The 14100-nt window shown below is 36.2% G+C and overlaps 3 protein-coding genes across 4 annotated transcripts in view; 1 reads left to right on the forward strand and 2 right to left on the reverse strand.

Moving 5' to 3' along the window:
• Positions 1-1451: 1451 nt before the first annotated feature.
• On the reverse strand, positions 1452-5940 carry Prosalpha2 (Proteasome alpha2 subunit). The gene is made up of 6 exons (XM_053767382.2): positions 5817-5940; positions 5545-5621; positions 4588-4686; positions 3770-3926; positions 2734-2889; positions 1452-1833 (listed from the first exon to the last, which is right to left on the reverse strand). The coding sequence occupies exons 1-6, from the start codon at positions 5855-5857 to the stop codon at positions 1659-1661; spliced, it is 705 nt and encodes a 234-aa protein (XP_053623357.1). The 5' UTR covers positions 5858-5940; the 3' UTR covers positions 1452-1658.
• Positions 5941-6065: 125 nt separating this feature from the next.
• On the forward strand, positions 6066-10945 carry Scgbeta (Sarcoglycan beta). Its single transcript, XM_053767402.1, has 4 exons — positions 6066-6473; positions 6942-7107; positions 8289-8451; positions 10011-10945. Exons 1-4 carry the CDS (start codon positions 6170-6172, stop codon positions 10377-10379), a joined length of 1002 nt encoding a protein of 333 aa, XP_053623377.1. The 5' UTR covers positions 6066-6169; the 3' UTR covers positions 10380-10945.
• Positions 10946-11428: 483 nt separating this feature from the next.
• Tnks (tankyrase) overlaps positions 11429-14100 on the reverse strand; it is a 31962-nt gene continuing 29290 nt past the window's right edge. For both annotated transcript variants that reach the window (XM_053767263.2, XM_053767262.1), the window contains exon 26: positions 11429-13707. In XM_053767263.2, the coding sequence (XP_053623238.1) occupies positions 13642-13707 (66 nt within the window). In that variant the 3' untranslated portion in view covers positions 11429-13641. The remainder of the gene's footprint in view (positions 13708-14100) is intronic.

The raw sequence follows: 14100 nt of genomic DNA on the forward strand, positions 1-14100 counted from the left end.
TGCAAGGTTTTAAATATCAATTAGTGCGTCACGCAAAAGGAGTTTAACGTAAGTTTGCAAACATACGTGTTACCAGAAATGTTTTCCATATAGTTATCTAGATTTATTGTACCATTTAAACTTCTAACCTACGCGTTCCTAAGAAAAAAGACAAGGGTATAGTAAGATGCGACTAAGGGATATTTAAAACTTACGAACACGTATTCTTGGACGTGCTTCACAAATCCCAGGAGTGTGCCGCCAACGCTAGTACGGCCACGTCTTTCTTAGACCGACACATTACGCAGGGAACAACTGTCTGGCTATGCCGATGCCCGGCCCCGGCTGAAGGCAAACCCAAGAAGTGCTGACCGAAGTGGAGACGAAAATTTAGGAAATTTAATGAAAGTTACTAAACATGAAGGCACGAATTCACAGTGAATCACTCCACATTCCCAAGGAGAGCTGGCAAGCGGCCAGTCGTAAAATCCCTCGAATCTTCAAAAAGGTTATTTTCAAGCGTGCTTGCGATGCGCGCGAACACACCCGCGAACGTAACTAGTGAGAATAGGAATTAAACAAATCAAAAACTTGGAAAAAATGTTTATTATATAAATTTATAGTACACTCGTCCACACGTCACTTCACCCTATTTGCATAAAGTCATTTTTTGTCCCTGTTACTCATGAAGCTATAATTGTTTTGATCCAAACCATATGTTTTGCATCTCTTTCATCAGTGGTAATAATGTAATATTGCAAAGCACAATACTAAAGTATAGATACAATTGCTTTTTCTCAAAAAGATTTCAATTTAAATTTATTTAAAAAGCACCTCAGATACCGATTGAAAAAATACGTGTAAAATTGAAACTATTTTTGATTGATAAATGTTATTATTATATCTTTATTATAACTTTTATCAATCAAAAAATGCTAATAATAAAATGACAATAACTTATTCTATATATAAAACTCTTGCGTTACTGACTGACTGACTGACAGACAGACTACGCACAGCCGAAACAGCTGGGCGTAGAAAGCCGAAATTTGGTGTGTAGGTTCCTAGGACAGTGTAGGGGAGCACTGAGAAGGGATTTCCTGAAATTCCCACGGGAAACGGATTTTTACTCGCATACGAAGTTGTGGGAAAATCTAGTATCGATATAATAGTGTAGCTTTTATTTATTAGATAGCGTTTTGTGGGATGATAGCATTTAAATTTTGCATAGACGGTGAAATTGTAGAATTAAGTTTTCTTTTAATACCACATTGTAAATAAAACAAAATCCTCTACCGCGTCTGTCCGTCTGTCTGTTCGCGATAAACTCGAAAAACTACTGCACGGATTTTCATGCGGTTTTCACCGATAGATAGAGTGATTCCCGAGGAAGGTTTAGGGGTATAATTTATTACATTTTTAGCCCAGCGATGCCGGATAGGGCCGCTAGTTGCAAATAAACGATCTTTGTCTTTACGAATATCGATTGTGTCCTTGCGAATTGATGGATCGCCTCTCGATTTTTAGTCCTAGTTTGTTGTATGAAAAAAAAAAGCATTCGCAAATAATAATAATAATTGAATATCGAATGGCAACACTAATTTTGACCTTGAATTAATATTTTGACGTGTGGACGATTGTACATACATGTTTTTTTTTTTCTTTTTTTATATACATAATTATGGGATGTTAGCCAAATAATCCTTGACGTGTTGAGGCTCGAGTCTCCTAAAGCCGGCGGCGTCACAAATCCCAACTTCGATGTTGTCCGCCGTCATCTGACCCTCGAAGCCTTCCTTCAGGGTCAGTATCGCTGTGTGGACCGCGTCATCCAGCTCCAGTTCTTCTGTGTACCTGGATATTATTATGATATCATGAAATTAGTACGTATATGATATTATAACATCGAGTGTGTTATTGCTAATACTGGTGTCAGATTTTATTCAAGTCGACTAAGACCATTTTGTGGCAGGTAGTCGCATACGCACTAGTGAACTAAACTGTCCACCAGTGTGCAGGTTTCCTCGCGATGTTCTCCTTCACCGGAAGCAAGTGGTGGTCGATGAAAACTACTATACATGAGTCAGATTGGTGTACAAACTCATGAATGAAAAACATAGTGAGGAAACCTGCACACTGGTTTTTTATTAACTTGTGTATGAAATGGAGAAGGCAATGGCAAACCACTCCATTAATAAAAATTGTTGTGTGTGTTTCATTCCACGTAATAACCACGACCCTCAGCCATGAGGAATACGACTATGAAGAAGAAGAAGAATTAGTATAACCCAGGCTTGTGTTATGTGATAACTAATATTATGAATGCAAAAGTAAGTATGTTTATTACCCCTTCACGCTCTATCTACTCAACCAATCTTCTTGAAATTTTGCACACATGTAGTTTGAAGTACGGAGAAGGACATATACCTTTCATCCCGGAAAAATAACTGTGAGCTAGTATTATTATAACTGCGAAAGTTTATGAGGATGTGTGTATGTTTGTTACTCTTTCACGCAAAATCTACTGGACGGATTGTTATGAAATTTGGTACACGAGTAGAATATAACCTGGAATAACCACATCACTTTTTCTTTGCAACTTTCGTGCAGCTGAATTTCGTGTGACGTAGTTTTTTATTTCATATAAAACATAATTATTTACATTACATTTACATACATTTACATATATTATATTTTTCATAAAAAAACAATCTAATTTGCGATTCTACCCATTTGACACAATGGGAAAACTACCTCTTCTCCAAGAAAGTCTTGCCATTATTGAAGTTCTTGCCCATTGCGGTGGCTTTCCACGCGAAGTAAGCGCCGCTGGGGTCGCACTGGAACAGGTAGGGGCGGCCGCCGTCCCAGCCGCACACCAGCAGCGACACGCCGAACGGACGAACGCCGCTGCAACAAATAAAATAAAAATAAAATGTGTTTTTTTCTAACCAACAGTCCATATTATCAATTATAAATACATTTCCTTAAAATTAAACTTATCTTAAATTAACAATTTTGTTTATGTGGAGGTTCAGCACGCCTCCTATATACTTCTGCGTCTATCCTCTCATCAATGAGCTTCAGGACTCCGTTGGAGCTCCCCCCATCCGCCTCACCAAAGACTTTTTACGAATGATGGCATAGAAATATTATTTCCAAACTAATATTATCCCATAAAACATAATAATTGTAAAAACAAATGTCTCGCAACACAATTCTTCCACATTTTACTTAAAAACTTCAAGATCCGTGTTATACCACAATCGTCGACAGCTTCTGTCTAAGTTGTTACATGTTTAGCTAACTTAACAATACCCTATAGTGACCATATAAATATTGTAAAGGCAGTAGACTTAGTTTAAGTAATTTTTTTGACGTCAATAAGTTATGTATATCATCCTACATTGAATAAAGAATTTTGAATTTGAATTGTTGAGTATTCATAAGTTAGTGGACAGCCACCACATTTAAAGGTTTGATATATTTTGTTTATGGTTGTCTCATAGAATGTCAGTGTTGTGTGAAAAATGGATTTGATAGAAACAGAAGAGAAATAAAATTATTTAATTTAAAGGAACTTTAATATGGGCATTAACATCTACAAAGTCAACAAATATCTATTAAAAAACTTTCATGTTTTAAACTGAAAAATAGCCAATTGAAAAATTAGAACAGTTTAAAAATAAATCAAACCATCATTAATTTACACATGTGCTAGCACCAGACGGGTGATCGGACCATACTATAGTCCATCATGGGGAAAACTGTTAAAAATTGAAGCACTCACCCGGACTGCGTGTACTCCTGCATGACCGTGGCCACTCTCTGCACGAGCTGCGCCGTGGGGATCGGCGCGTGGTACATGAGGTAGTATTGCTGCGCCATCTTGCGCGCCTGCGTCACCAGCAGCCGGTAGTCCGGGCCCATGCCGGAGTACACCATACCTGGAATCGACAAATTATTTATTATGGATGTAATTGATAATGAAAATAACACAAAGAGCCATGCTTTGCATGAAATTACAAGATGTCGTCGAATGAAATGATGATAGATGGCGCTATTTATAAAATTACTAAAAATCGTAAACTGTGACAATTTGTGAATGTACATTAATAACGTTTAAATTATAAACAAACTCATAAGTGGTTGTGTTATCTCAGCGAGATATTACGGGAACTCTGTGTTATGGACTAATTAAGTTATTGTCAAGAGATTGTTATCAGTGACTTGAATATCTGTTTTGTGGTCTCCAGAGTCGCGACATTAAAATGGAACTGGGCGGGACACCTGGCTAGACGGAATGATGAAAATAAGTAGTAAAGCAGAGTGGTGCCACAGAAATTGAAAACAGAGCGTAACTAGATGGATCGACGATGTAAAGGAAATTGCCGGCAACAACAACTGGAAAAAGATGGCCCAGGACAGAGATTGTTGGCGTACATGGAAGGAGGCCTATTTCCATCAGTGGGTCACAGAGGGCTGCAGATGATGATGATAGATGTAAGTAGTTTATTATTTTTTAAATAGACTTTATCATCAAAGTAGGATAGTTTAACTGTGAAAAAATAAAATTCTTCCGAGTCAAACCAATATGAACAGACTCACCGATATGCCCCGTGATCATCTCCACCTTGTTGACGCTGTGTTCATCGTACAGGATGCTCTTGTGTTTGTTCTCAGTCGCGATCACCACGCCGTTCGAGGCTGTAAACAGAGTTAGGTATATCAATATCCTGGTTAAACGTCTATAAGTGATGTATATCATATATATATTGAATAAAGACTATTTAAAAACTTAAAATTTATTTTTAATAAAGATTTTTTTTTTTTTTATTTTTAAACTTAAGTCTGTACAATGTATTGTGTGTAAGAAGCTGGTCAAACTATTGAGTGACTGGCTGGTCTTAGCATGAACAATATCTATGGTCGTAATAAATGAAACTCTTGTGTAGTGGCAATTAAAATGTAAATATATATTGGAAACCAAAAATACAACTCAACTATCGGCGGCAATTTTCTTGACAGTGAAAAATATTTGAAATTAGAATAAAGTTGTCAACTTATTTCTCTAATACAATTTTGGTGGCCAGTGCAGTTATTTTATTGTTATTTAAATCCTGGACATAGCATATGCAATAAGCTTGCTGGAACATGGCAATGCTGCTAGCCTTCGGGGTGCACTTCTGCAGGACATTGTTTATCGAGTTTTAGATTAGAAACTAAATCTTTTCAAGAGTTTTGACATGCAAAACATTTTGGACAGATTTTAATTAAATTTGGTGCACAGGTAGAATAGGTATAACGAGCGAAATCAGACTAGTTTTCCATATTAAGGTACGCTTTCATGTAAATGAACTTCTAGAGAGACACACACTGTTTTTCACACCTATGACTTGGCATAATTGAAATAACAGCAAGTTTGAATACAATAATTTTACCTGAATTATATTACTTGTGTAAGGTGATTAACTACATTAATAGGAATTCATATTTATAAGAATTTTCTTACTTTACTTTCAAAAAGGGAAAACTATTATAACCTATCAAATATTTTATATTTACCTTTTATGCCAACGGAAGTACCGCCAGCTGCTACAGCGGCTAATGCATATTCAATCTGAACTAATTTTCCAGAGGGGCTGAAAAAAAATCACAAAAATTTTACAACTTAGACGATTCTTAACAATACAATAAGGAAACTTTTAAGTATCAAAAAATATAGTTCCGGCTATGAAAGTGATAGATTTTACAAAACAATTAGCTAGTACTTTTTCTGTAGTTTTTATTTATATGGTAGTTTCGTTAAAAAAAAAGGTAAATACAATAATAATTACCTAAAAGTCGTAAGCGAGAAACTATACCGTTCTGACGCCATGATTACTTTGCAAAATGTCAAAATATTGTTTCCAGTATGATGGCAGCACTGACTACCACAGAAAACATACTACTCGATTTCACAATGTGAAATGGTATTCTCAGTATTCTTGATTCTATTTAAAAAAAAATTGAAATACCTATGTAGTATGGCAACACAGAAACCTACTTAACTCTCATTGGGTAATTAATTCGCCAATCCGCTATCAGAATCTTCGCTCAATAATTTGACTTGTCAGAGAAACAGAAATATTTGGGCTATTTATAAATTTATGATCTACGATTGAAAAGTACGATAAACATTTAGTACGATATGTTGAGTGGCCTCCGCGGTGTATCTCCATCTTCAGATGCGATGTCTGAGAGCACGTTGGAGAGAAATCGCGCTGAAAAAGCGCTATTAACCAAAACTCCAGCCCAGAGCCATGTGTATCTCAACAATCTCAATAAGCCAAATAAAAATTACTCTGATAAAAATGGTAATGATGTAAGTAAAAACATGAACAAAGGTCGCAAAACTTTCGCATTTTGGACGCTCGTCGTGTTGTTATTTGCACTGGCCATCGGAAACTTATTTCTTACATTTACTATCCTGGCTGTGTTGAGACTTGGTCAAGGTAAGCAAAAATTGAACCTTCTTCTTCTTCTATGGGTGCCTCGCCTACTAGTGAAGGTCAGCGATTAGCAGAATTGAACCTAGTAATCATTTATCACAGTCATTTATATGTAAAAAAATACAGGTATAATAGATACGTTGTATTTGACCTAATACAGGTGTAAAAATAGTAATTTCAATAATTAAAATCAAAATTTTCATGATAAAAAAATAAATGTACATGTGTGTATTTGAGAATTCAATAAAAAAAGGGGCACAACAGATGTAAAATTAGATTTTAAGTGCATTTTCACACATCCATGGACAACATATTTTTTCTTGAAATTAATAATTTAACTAAATAAAAAATATATTTACAAGTTCATCAAGGGTTGCATGCCCAAGAGCAGCCTTTTATATTGATTCATTATATTTTTATTCTTTATAACACTAGTTTTTTTTATATTAATATTGCATATTACTCCTTCAGGTATGGAGAGTATGGAGTTTCTTCCTGAACACAATGCGATCAAATTCTTCGGTCACACGGACCTGGAACATGTGTACAAGAGGGACGGCTTAATTGAGAGCTTCAGAGACACTCCGTTGATGGTGACCAGCGAAAATGGCTCTGTAGTATTCAATTTGCAGACCAGGTAAATTAAATTATTTTCAGTATATTATGTTCTTGTCCTGTCTCTTTTTAGGACAAATCATCTCACCCAATGATTGCATGACAAATGAAGTTGATAAAAGGATGACCACTGGGTGGAAAAAATACTGCTCCTTACAATAAATATTTAAGAACAAGAACCTGAACACCCACACCAAATCTAAGGCCTTTAATACTAGCATCCTACCATGCCTAACATAAAGCTGCGAAACTTGGGCTCTAACCGAAAAGCATAGAGATAGATTAGCTGAGTGCCAAAGAGCCATGGAGAGAAGCATGTTGGGTGTGAGACTGACGGACCAAATAATGAACTCAGAAATAACGAAAAGAACCAAAGTTTCCGACATACTCTATCGCATCGACCACCTGAGGTGGGGCTGGACAGGTCATATGATGCGATGTCAGTCAAACGAATGGAGCGAACAGATAACCCATTGGTATCCCAGAGACGGTCAAAGAAAGCGAGGTCGCCCTATAACGAGGTGGAATGACGAGCTAACATTGGGATCTAACTGGACAAGAGTGGCTTTAGACAGAGTCCAGTGGAGGCAGTCAGAGGAGGCCTTTGCCAAAAGGCACACTGAGCTCAGAGATATCTTATAGGATTTTTTTTCAATCGAAACTTAATCTATGATCAGTAACAGAAGGCTAATTATTATTATTATATATTATGTATTACATAGACACCCGCCTGTGGATCGAAATGTTCCAGGTTCGAATCCTACTCGTGCCACACGAGTTTGTACACCAATCTGACTCATGTATAGTAGTTTTCATCGACCACCACTTGCTTCCGGTGAAGGAAAACATCGTGAAACGTGCACACTGGTTGATTATTATTAACTTGTGTGTGAAATGGAGAAGGCAATGGCAAACCACTCCATTAATAATGCCATGAAATTTGTTGTGTGTCTTTCGTTCCACGTAATGACCACGACCCTTCTTACTTCCCTCGAGGACAATTTTCCGCACTTAGGCCTCTTGTTTGGGCCATTTCTGCGTGCGGAGTCTGAGCCGCTGGTCATTCCAGCCAGCCCAGCTCCTTCAGGAAGCGGAGCACCGCCGATGGTGAACGGCAGGCTTCGCTCATGGTCCCTGGATTTCCCAGGGACTCTTGATATGTTTTGATACTAAGATATAAAATACTTGACCATATATTCACAGAGTATCCCGTACGGACACTAAACTCGTAGTCAACACATCTGGTGTCTTCATCAAAGGAGTGTCAGGTCTCAACATCCTCGACCCAGAATCCGGAGACACAATCTTCAGCACAAGTTCTCCATTTATGAATTTACCTGATGGAGTAAAGAATATACACGCTAAGGTAACTCTATCCATACTAATATTATAAACAGGAAAGAATTACATTTTTGTTTGTAATGAATAAACTCGAAAAACTGCTGGGTCGGATTTTATGAAATTTAAAACAATTCAAAATTCATGATGATATACATCATATATGGTTTTACCCGAGCGTAGCTGGGGCGAACCGCTAGTATTATATGTGTATATTTATTTATTTCATCTGAGCGATTTCCGGTTACTTCCACCGGCCGTTGAGCGTCGACGCCCAGTGTCCGCTATAATACTTTTCGTCGGCATCCCTATTTGTCAGACCATTATCACGCATATGTCTCCCTCTCATCTCATGTACTACTGATGGAAAGTGGTCACCGCCGCCAACGCATGTCTGTGCAACACCAGCGGTGCCACATCCCCGTTGACCTGGATGTGTATCTTTTCACGCCATATTTTTTAAAAAGTCAACAGCACATCAACGTACTCAAACTTTACCGATGTTATCGCTGTCGGGAAACTCGTGTTAAAAACTCTATCCTTTACATGTTCAAACTGATGATGCCGATGGCCGTAAAGATGTCGGAAACTTTGGGATTTTCTGATGTTTCGACCTTTTCTATGAACTGTCAATAAATTTTACTGCCATATTTTATAGATTTTACTAAAGGTTACACTTTTCTTTTCACCGTTCCTAATTTCCTTTTCCCCCTTCTATTGTAAGTTGTTTTGATACGCACAACCCTCGCCTTAGAGGTTCATACAGGGTAACTTGATGTGCTGTTGACTGTACATGGTTGCGTTCGGGGCTGTGACGCCGTGGTCGGCGTGAAAATTATCGTCATTGGATATTCAGCTGTGATTTTACGACCGGCCACCTGCATTATGTCAACCCTCCTTGGGAACGCTGTTGTTTCCTATGCTGGCTAGGTTATGTCGCTTAGTGCTGGATGTGGAGTTATCCTATTCTAAGGTGGAACCACACGTCACATTATTTTCCTTATCTGAGCGTTTTTCCGGATACATCCTCAGCTATAAAGTATCGAAACACGGCATAGAGAATAGTATGTATTTTTCATATAATATTTCATCCCCCATTTTCACTGTTTAGGGGTTGATTTTCAACAAAAAATAAAGTAGCCTATGTTTGGCCTCGGATCTTTAACTAATGTATATTCCAAATGTCATCAAAATCGGTCCAGCGGTTTAGCCGAGATAGCGTGACCAACAGACAGGCTTTCGCATTTATATTAAGTCAGTCAACTGTCGATTGCGTTTCTATTGACTATCGATAAATTGAGGAAAAGCAATAGTATCGATAGTCTTCGATAGCCGGGTTTGATGCAATACTATTGATAAAGAGCAACACTAGGACAGTAAATGTAATATTGCAAAACAATACTAATGATAGCCTTTTGCTCATTATCAATAGTATTGCTTCAAAATAGCTATCGATAGACCTATCGATACTATGGGCTTTTTCGATTGAAACTACCGATTGTAATTATATCGATAGTTCGGCAACACTAGTATGAATTAAATCCAAAATCCTGTATAAATTAAATTGTTTTCTTGTTTTCCCGCCAGCAAATATCAACGAAACGAATTACGGCGCCGATCGACCAAGATTTGACTCTGCATTCCGACACTAGCGCCCTCTTCCGGGGCGCAGAGGGAACACGCATGGAATCCAAAGAAATATTCTGGCACGCAGACCAAGATATTTACTTAAAATCAATCAATGGTTCGGTTATATTGAGCGGGAAAGAAGGAGTTTTTATTGACGTTAGATATCTGCCTATAGCGATGCCAACAAATAAAACTGAGGCAATTGGTCAATTCAAAGTGTGTGTGTGTATGCCCCAAGGCAAGCTGTTTAGGATAGCCGTGCCTAACGGACAGAGAGTCACGTGTTCACATGTTAACATGACTGCGGGCTTCAATCCCTGTGCTTAGATATAATTTTATAAAATTATTTTTTAGACTGAAGATTTTATTCTAGTCAATACTATCGAAATATTTTAAATCATGCAAACTAATCTAGCTATAACTACCATAGCTGCCTAAAGTAAATACAATATTTTGACATATATTTTACACTAGCTGCGCCCCGGGGCTTCGCTCCCGTGAGAATTTGGGGGATAAAAAGTATATGTGTTACATTGCGTAAAAGAGTAACAAACACACATACATCCTCAAAAGCGTTCGCATTTATAATATTAATAGGGTATTAATTCAGCAATCCATAAATAATATATATTGTACTAATGTACAATAACTTTGTTAAGATGAGTTGTTTACATAATTATATGTATAAAAACAACTTAACAAAGTCGCATTTTAAGTGTTAATGTTTGGATTCTATGAATAAATGATTTCTTTGTTCTATCTACCGTATTGTGTGAAAATTTGTGGAGCAGATGGTAACAAGCTTACATATAACAAATATTTCTGTAACAGCACTCTTATGATTAAATGTACCGTAGTTTGTGTACATAAGTAGAATAAAAATACAAATATAAGCTTGTGTTTTCTTTAAAAATATATAATTTTATTTTTTACTAGCTGCGCCCCGGGGCTCCGCTCCCGTGGGAATTTCTACATAAAAAGTACTATATGCGTTATTCTAGGTTATTTTCTAACTGTGTACCAAAATTCATAATAATCGGTCCAGTAGATTTTGCGTGAAAGAGTAACAAACATACATACACACAAACTTTCGCATTTATGAGCAGGATTGTTATATAGAGAAACAATCATTTATTTAATATAAGTATTTATCTGTAAAAAGTTAGATTCAAACACTCGTCTTTTAATTTAAACTGATAATGTAATATTAGCCGCCAGATGGCGCGCAAACATATTTGGAAATTAGACCTTCACAACAAGCACATACTAAAATAATACTTATCAAAGCTACAAACTACTAGCATTTCTTAGAAGAAATAGTGATTTTGCGTCAGACACATTTTCATATAGGTAGGTATTAAAAAAAAAACAAAAAGTTGTTCATTGTAATTTATTCATACAACTTCCTCCGAGACATATAAAAATTGGCGAGCGAGCGAGCTGGGTCGATTAAATCGATCAAAACAACAAAATTGTTCAAAACATAAACAAGTATACATATAAAAAATATTGCGCACACAAAATTGGCTTGGCTATTATACTGGGCAAAAACAATGAACGTATTGAAGTACATATCCATATATACAGGGTCACTGGTGTCTAACGCATAACCTTCCAAACTGACTGACATCTTTTGTTCTACGACTTTTGTCTAAACGTAATAAATATATTTTAAAAAACATTTTTTTAGTTTTAATGTCGTTTCTATAAAACGTTAACTCTACGTCAGATTCCGCTACATAACGCTACTGCACTGTCTCGTGTCGCTCGGCTATTGCATACAGTGAACATGTGTAGAATCGCAAATCAGATTATTTTTCATACAAAAAAAATCACGAAAAGTAGTAGGTAGAATAAAGTTGCTTATTTTGATGTACCCGAGTAGTCTTTAGGAGGTTTTGCGTTTGATCCCAGTAACCCTGTATATTTGTATAGCGAAATAATTCAAAAATATTCATTACAACATCCCGAGATCTAGGTGGCTTGTCAGTTGTTTAGATTTAGTAGTCACATTTACATTCACAAACTTTTTTTTTTAAATATTTAAGGAAAAATGACACAAATCAAAATCAAATTCAGAATTTAGGCCATGACAGGCAATTTTTCACGTCATATTCCAAATTAAATTATGTTTACCAAAGCTACAGACTACAAGCATTTCGGAACGACCACTGCTGAGAAGATATGCCAAAAGAAACTCGAACACACAGATTGAGCTAGCCCCAAAGTAAGTTCGAGACTTGTGTATTATTATTTCGAGTCTAGAGATGTATTCATTATTATGGTTTTACCCGAGTAAAGCCAGGACGGGTCGCTAGTAAATTTTAGCTCGTCATTTAGAAAAAATCGAATATAATTAAGCTTGAAAAAATAAAGTCATTATATTTTATAACAGCCAATCTTTGTGCACGTATTTAATTTTGGAAAAACGAATGAAATGAATATAAAATGCATTTTTGTAATTAAATAAATAGATTTATTAAATTATTCAATTTAAAAACTCACATTCACAAACATGTTAGTTATTTTTCTTTTAGGCCAAGTGCAGCGGATAATTTTCAACTAATTTTTGTGGGCGTCTTCGCTCGCGTGAACATCGGTATCCTAAGTTTATTAATATTTAACTATATACAAGAAATATTTTGTAGATTTTAATCTTATTATTATTAAAAAAAAAACAAATGTTTTAATCTATATAATATTTTATATATCCGCTTCACCTAGCCTAAGAATTGATTTAAAAAAAAATACAATTCAAAATTAAATTCATTACGAACAAAACTTTTCAAACCCAACTCGCGTATATTCACAATAAAAAAATCTTTATATATACATATATTTGTTACAAACTAAGTTTATTCTAAGCATCTCTTTCGCTATTAAGATGACGTACAGACGACATAGTACATTACGATAATTATTGCGCGAAACAAAGCCGAGCGCTATAAGAAGGCGTATGTAATATTAATGCACGCGTGTCGTATTACGTAAACGTCTAATAAGACACTGATATGCTATTACACTATTTTGGAGTGTTTTGAGAATTATATTTACATATAATTTTATTCTGTTTTTTTAGTATACCGGCAACGGAAATACATCTGTGAAAATTTCTGAACGAATTTTCGATTAACTAGATGGCGCTTAACACTTTTAAATCGAGACGGTCTATCAGTTATTAACCAAACCACGTCGAGATCAAAAAATGTCGCGTATCTATAAAAATATTATTTATATACTAAAAAAAGGTATGTCCCAGTTTAATACCTGGTATTAAACGCGCACATACCTTTTTTATCTCACAGACGTTTCGAACCTTGTTACAAACAATATTTACAGTGTATTTATTGCGACGATATTTGGCGGATAAATAATATGGCAGTAGAAGAAGATTCTGCCGGACAGACGTCGTAGCGTGCTGAGTCGGTCGCCCAGCGACCACGGACCTTTGTAACCAGCTCCGAAACGTCTGGTAACGTCTAGTAAGGTATGTGCGCGTTTAATACCTGTCGTTTAGTATATAATTATTCAACGCGAAAGTTTAAAAGTAGTTATGTTCTAGTTATCTATACATCACAATACTGTTAACTCACTCGGTCCCCGAGCCACTTTCTCCGTTCACGATTTGATAGGTTATTAAATATTCAGGATACGCCTGGAAACAGACAGACAGACATTAGTTAGTTTCGCATCGAAGTGTTACAATACTAGTTGTTCGCCGCGAACTTAGACCGCGCGAACACAATAAATTTTTACAAAATTGTGAATATTTCAAAAATTAACCGATTTTGATGCTCGTGAGTCATCAAATCGGTTAAGTCGTTTTAAAAATTCTATTGACAGATCCTACATACCATACGTAGACTAACTGCACCCCGGGGGTCTCCCATGGGAATTACGAGAGGAAAAGTACCTTATCTTTTATTCCAGGTTATATTCTACCCGTGTACCAAATTTTATAATAATCCAGTAGATTTTGCGTAAAAGAGAAACAAACATATACACATCATCCTCACAAACTTTCGCATTTATAATATTAGCAGGATAT

This window comes from Plodia interpunctella, chromosome 30 (assembly GCF_027563975.2).
Source record: "Plodia interpunctella isolate USDA-ARS_2022_Savannah chromosome 30, ilPloInte3.2, whole genome shotgun sequence".
Taxonomy (NCBI): Eukaryota; Metazoa; Arthropoda; class Insecta; order Lepidoptera; family Pyralidae; genus Plodia; species Plodia interpunctella.

Excerpts from the sequence above, each read along its gene's own strand:
- Scgbeta (XM_053767402.1), top strand. The coding sequence starts at position 6,170 with ATGTTGAGTGGCCTCCGCGGTGTATCTCCATCTTCAGATGCGATGTCT. Across the intron at positions 6,474-6,941 it reads TGTGTTGAGACTTGGTCAAG|GTATGGAGAGTATGGAGTTT; the intron begins GTAAGCAAAAAT and ends TTACTCCTTCAG. Across the intron at positions 8,452-10,010 it reads TAAAGAATATACACGCTAAG|CAAATATCAACGAAACGAAT; the intron begins GTAACTCTATCC and ends TTTTCCCGCCAG.
- Prosalpha2 (XM_053767382.2), bottom strand. The coding sequence starts at position 5,857 with ATGGCGTCAGAACGGTATAGTTTCTCGCTTACGACTTTTAG. Across the intron at positions 4,687-5,544 it reads TACTTCCGTTGGCATAAAAG|CCTCGAACGGCGTGGTGATC; the intron begins GTAAATATAAAA and ends CTCTGTTTACAG. Across the intron at positions 1,834-2,733 it reads AAGACTTTCTTGGAGAAGAG|GTACACAGAAGAACTGGAGC; the intron begins GTAGTTTTCCCA and ends AATAATATCCAG.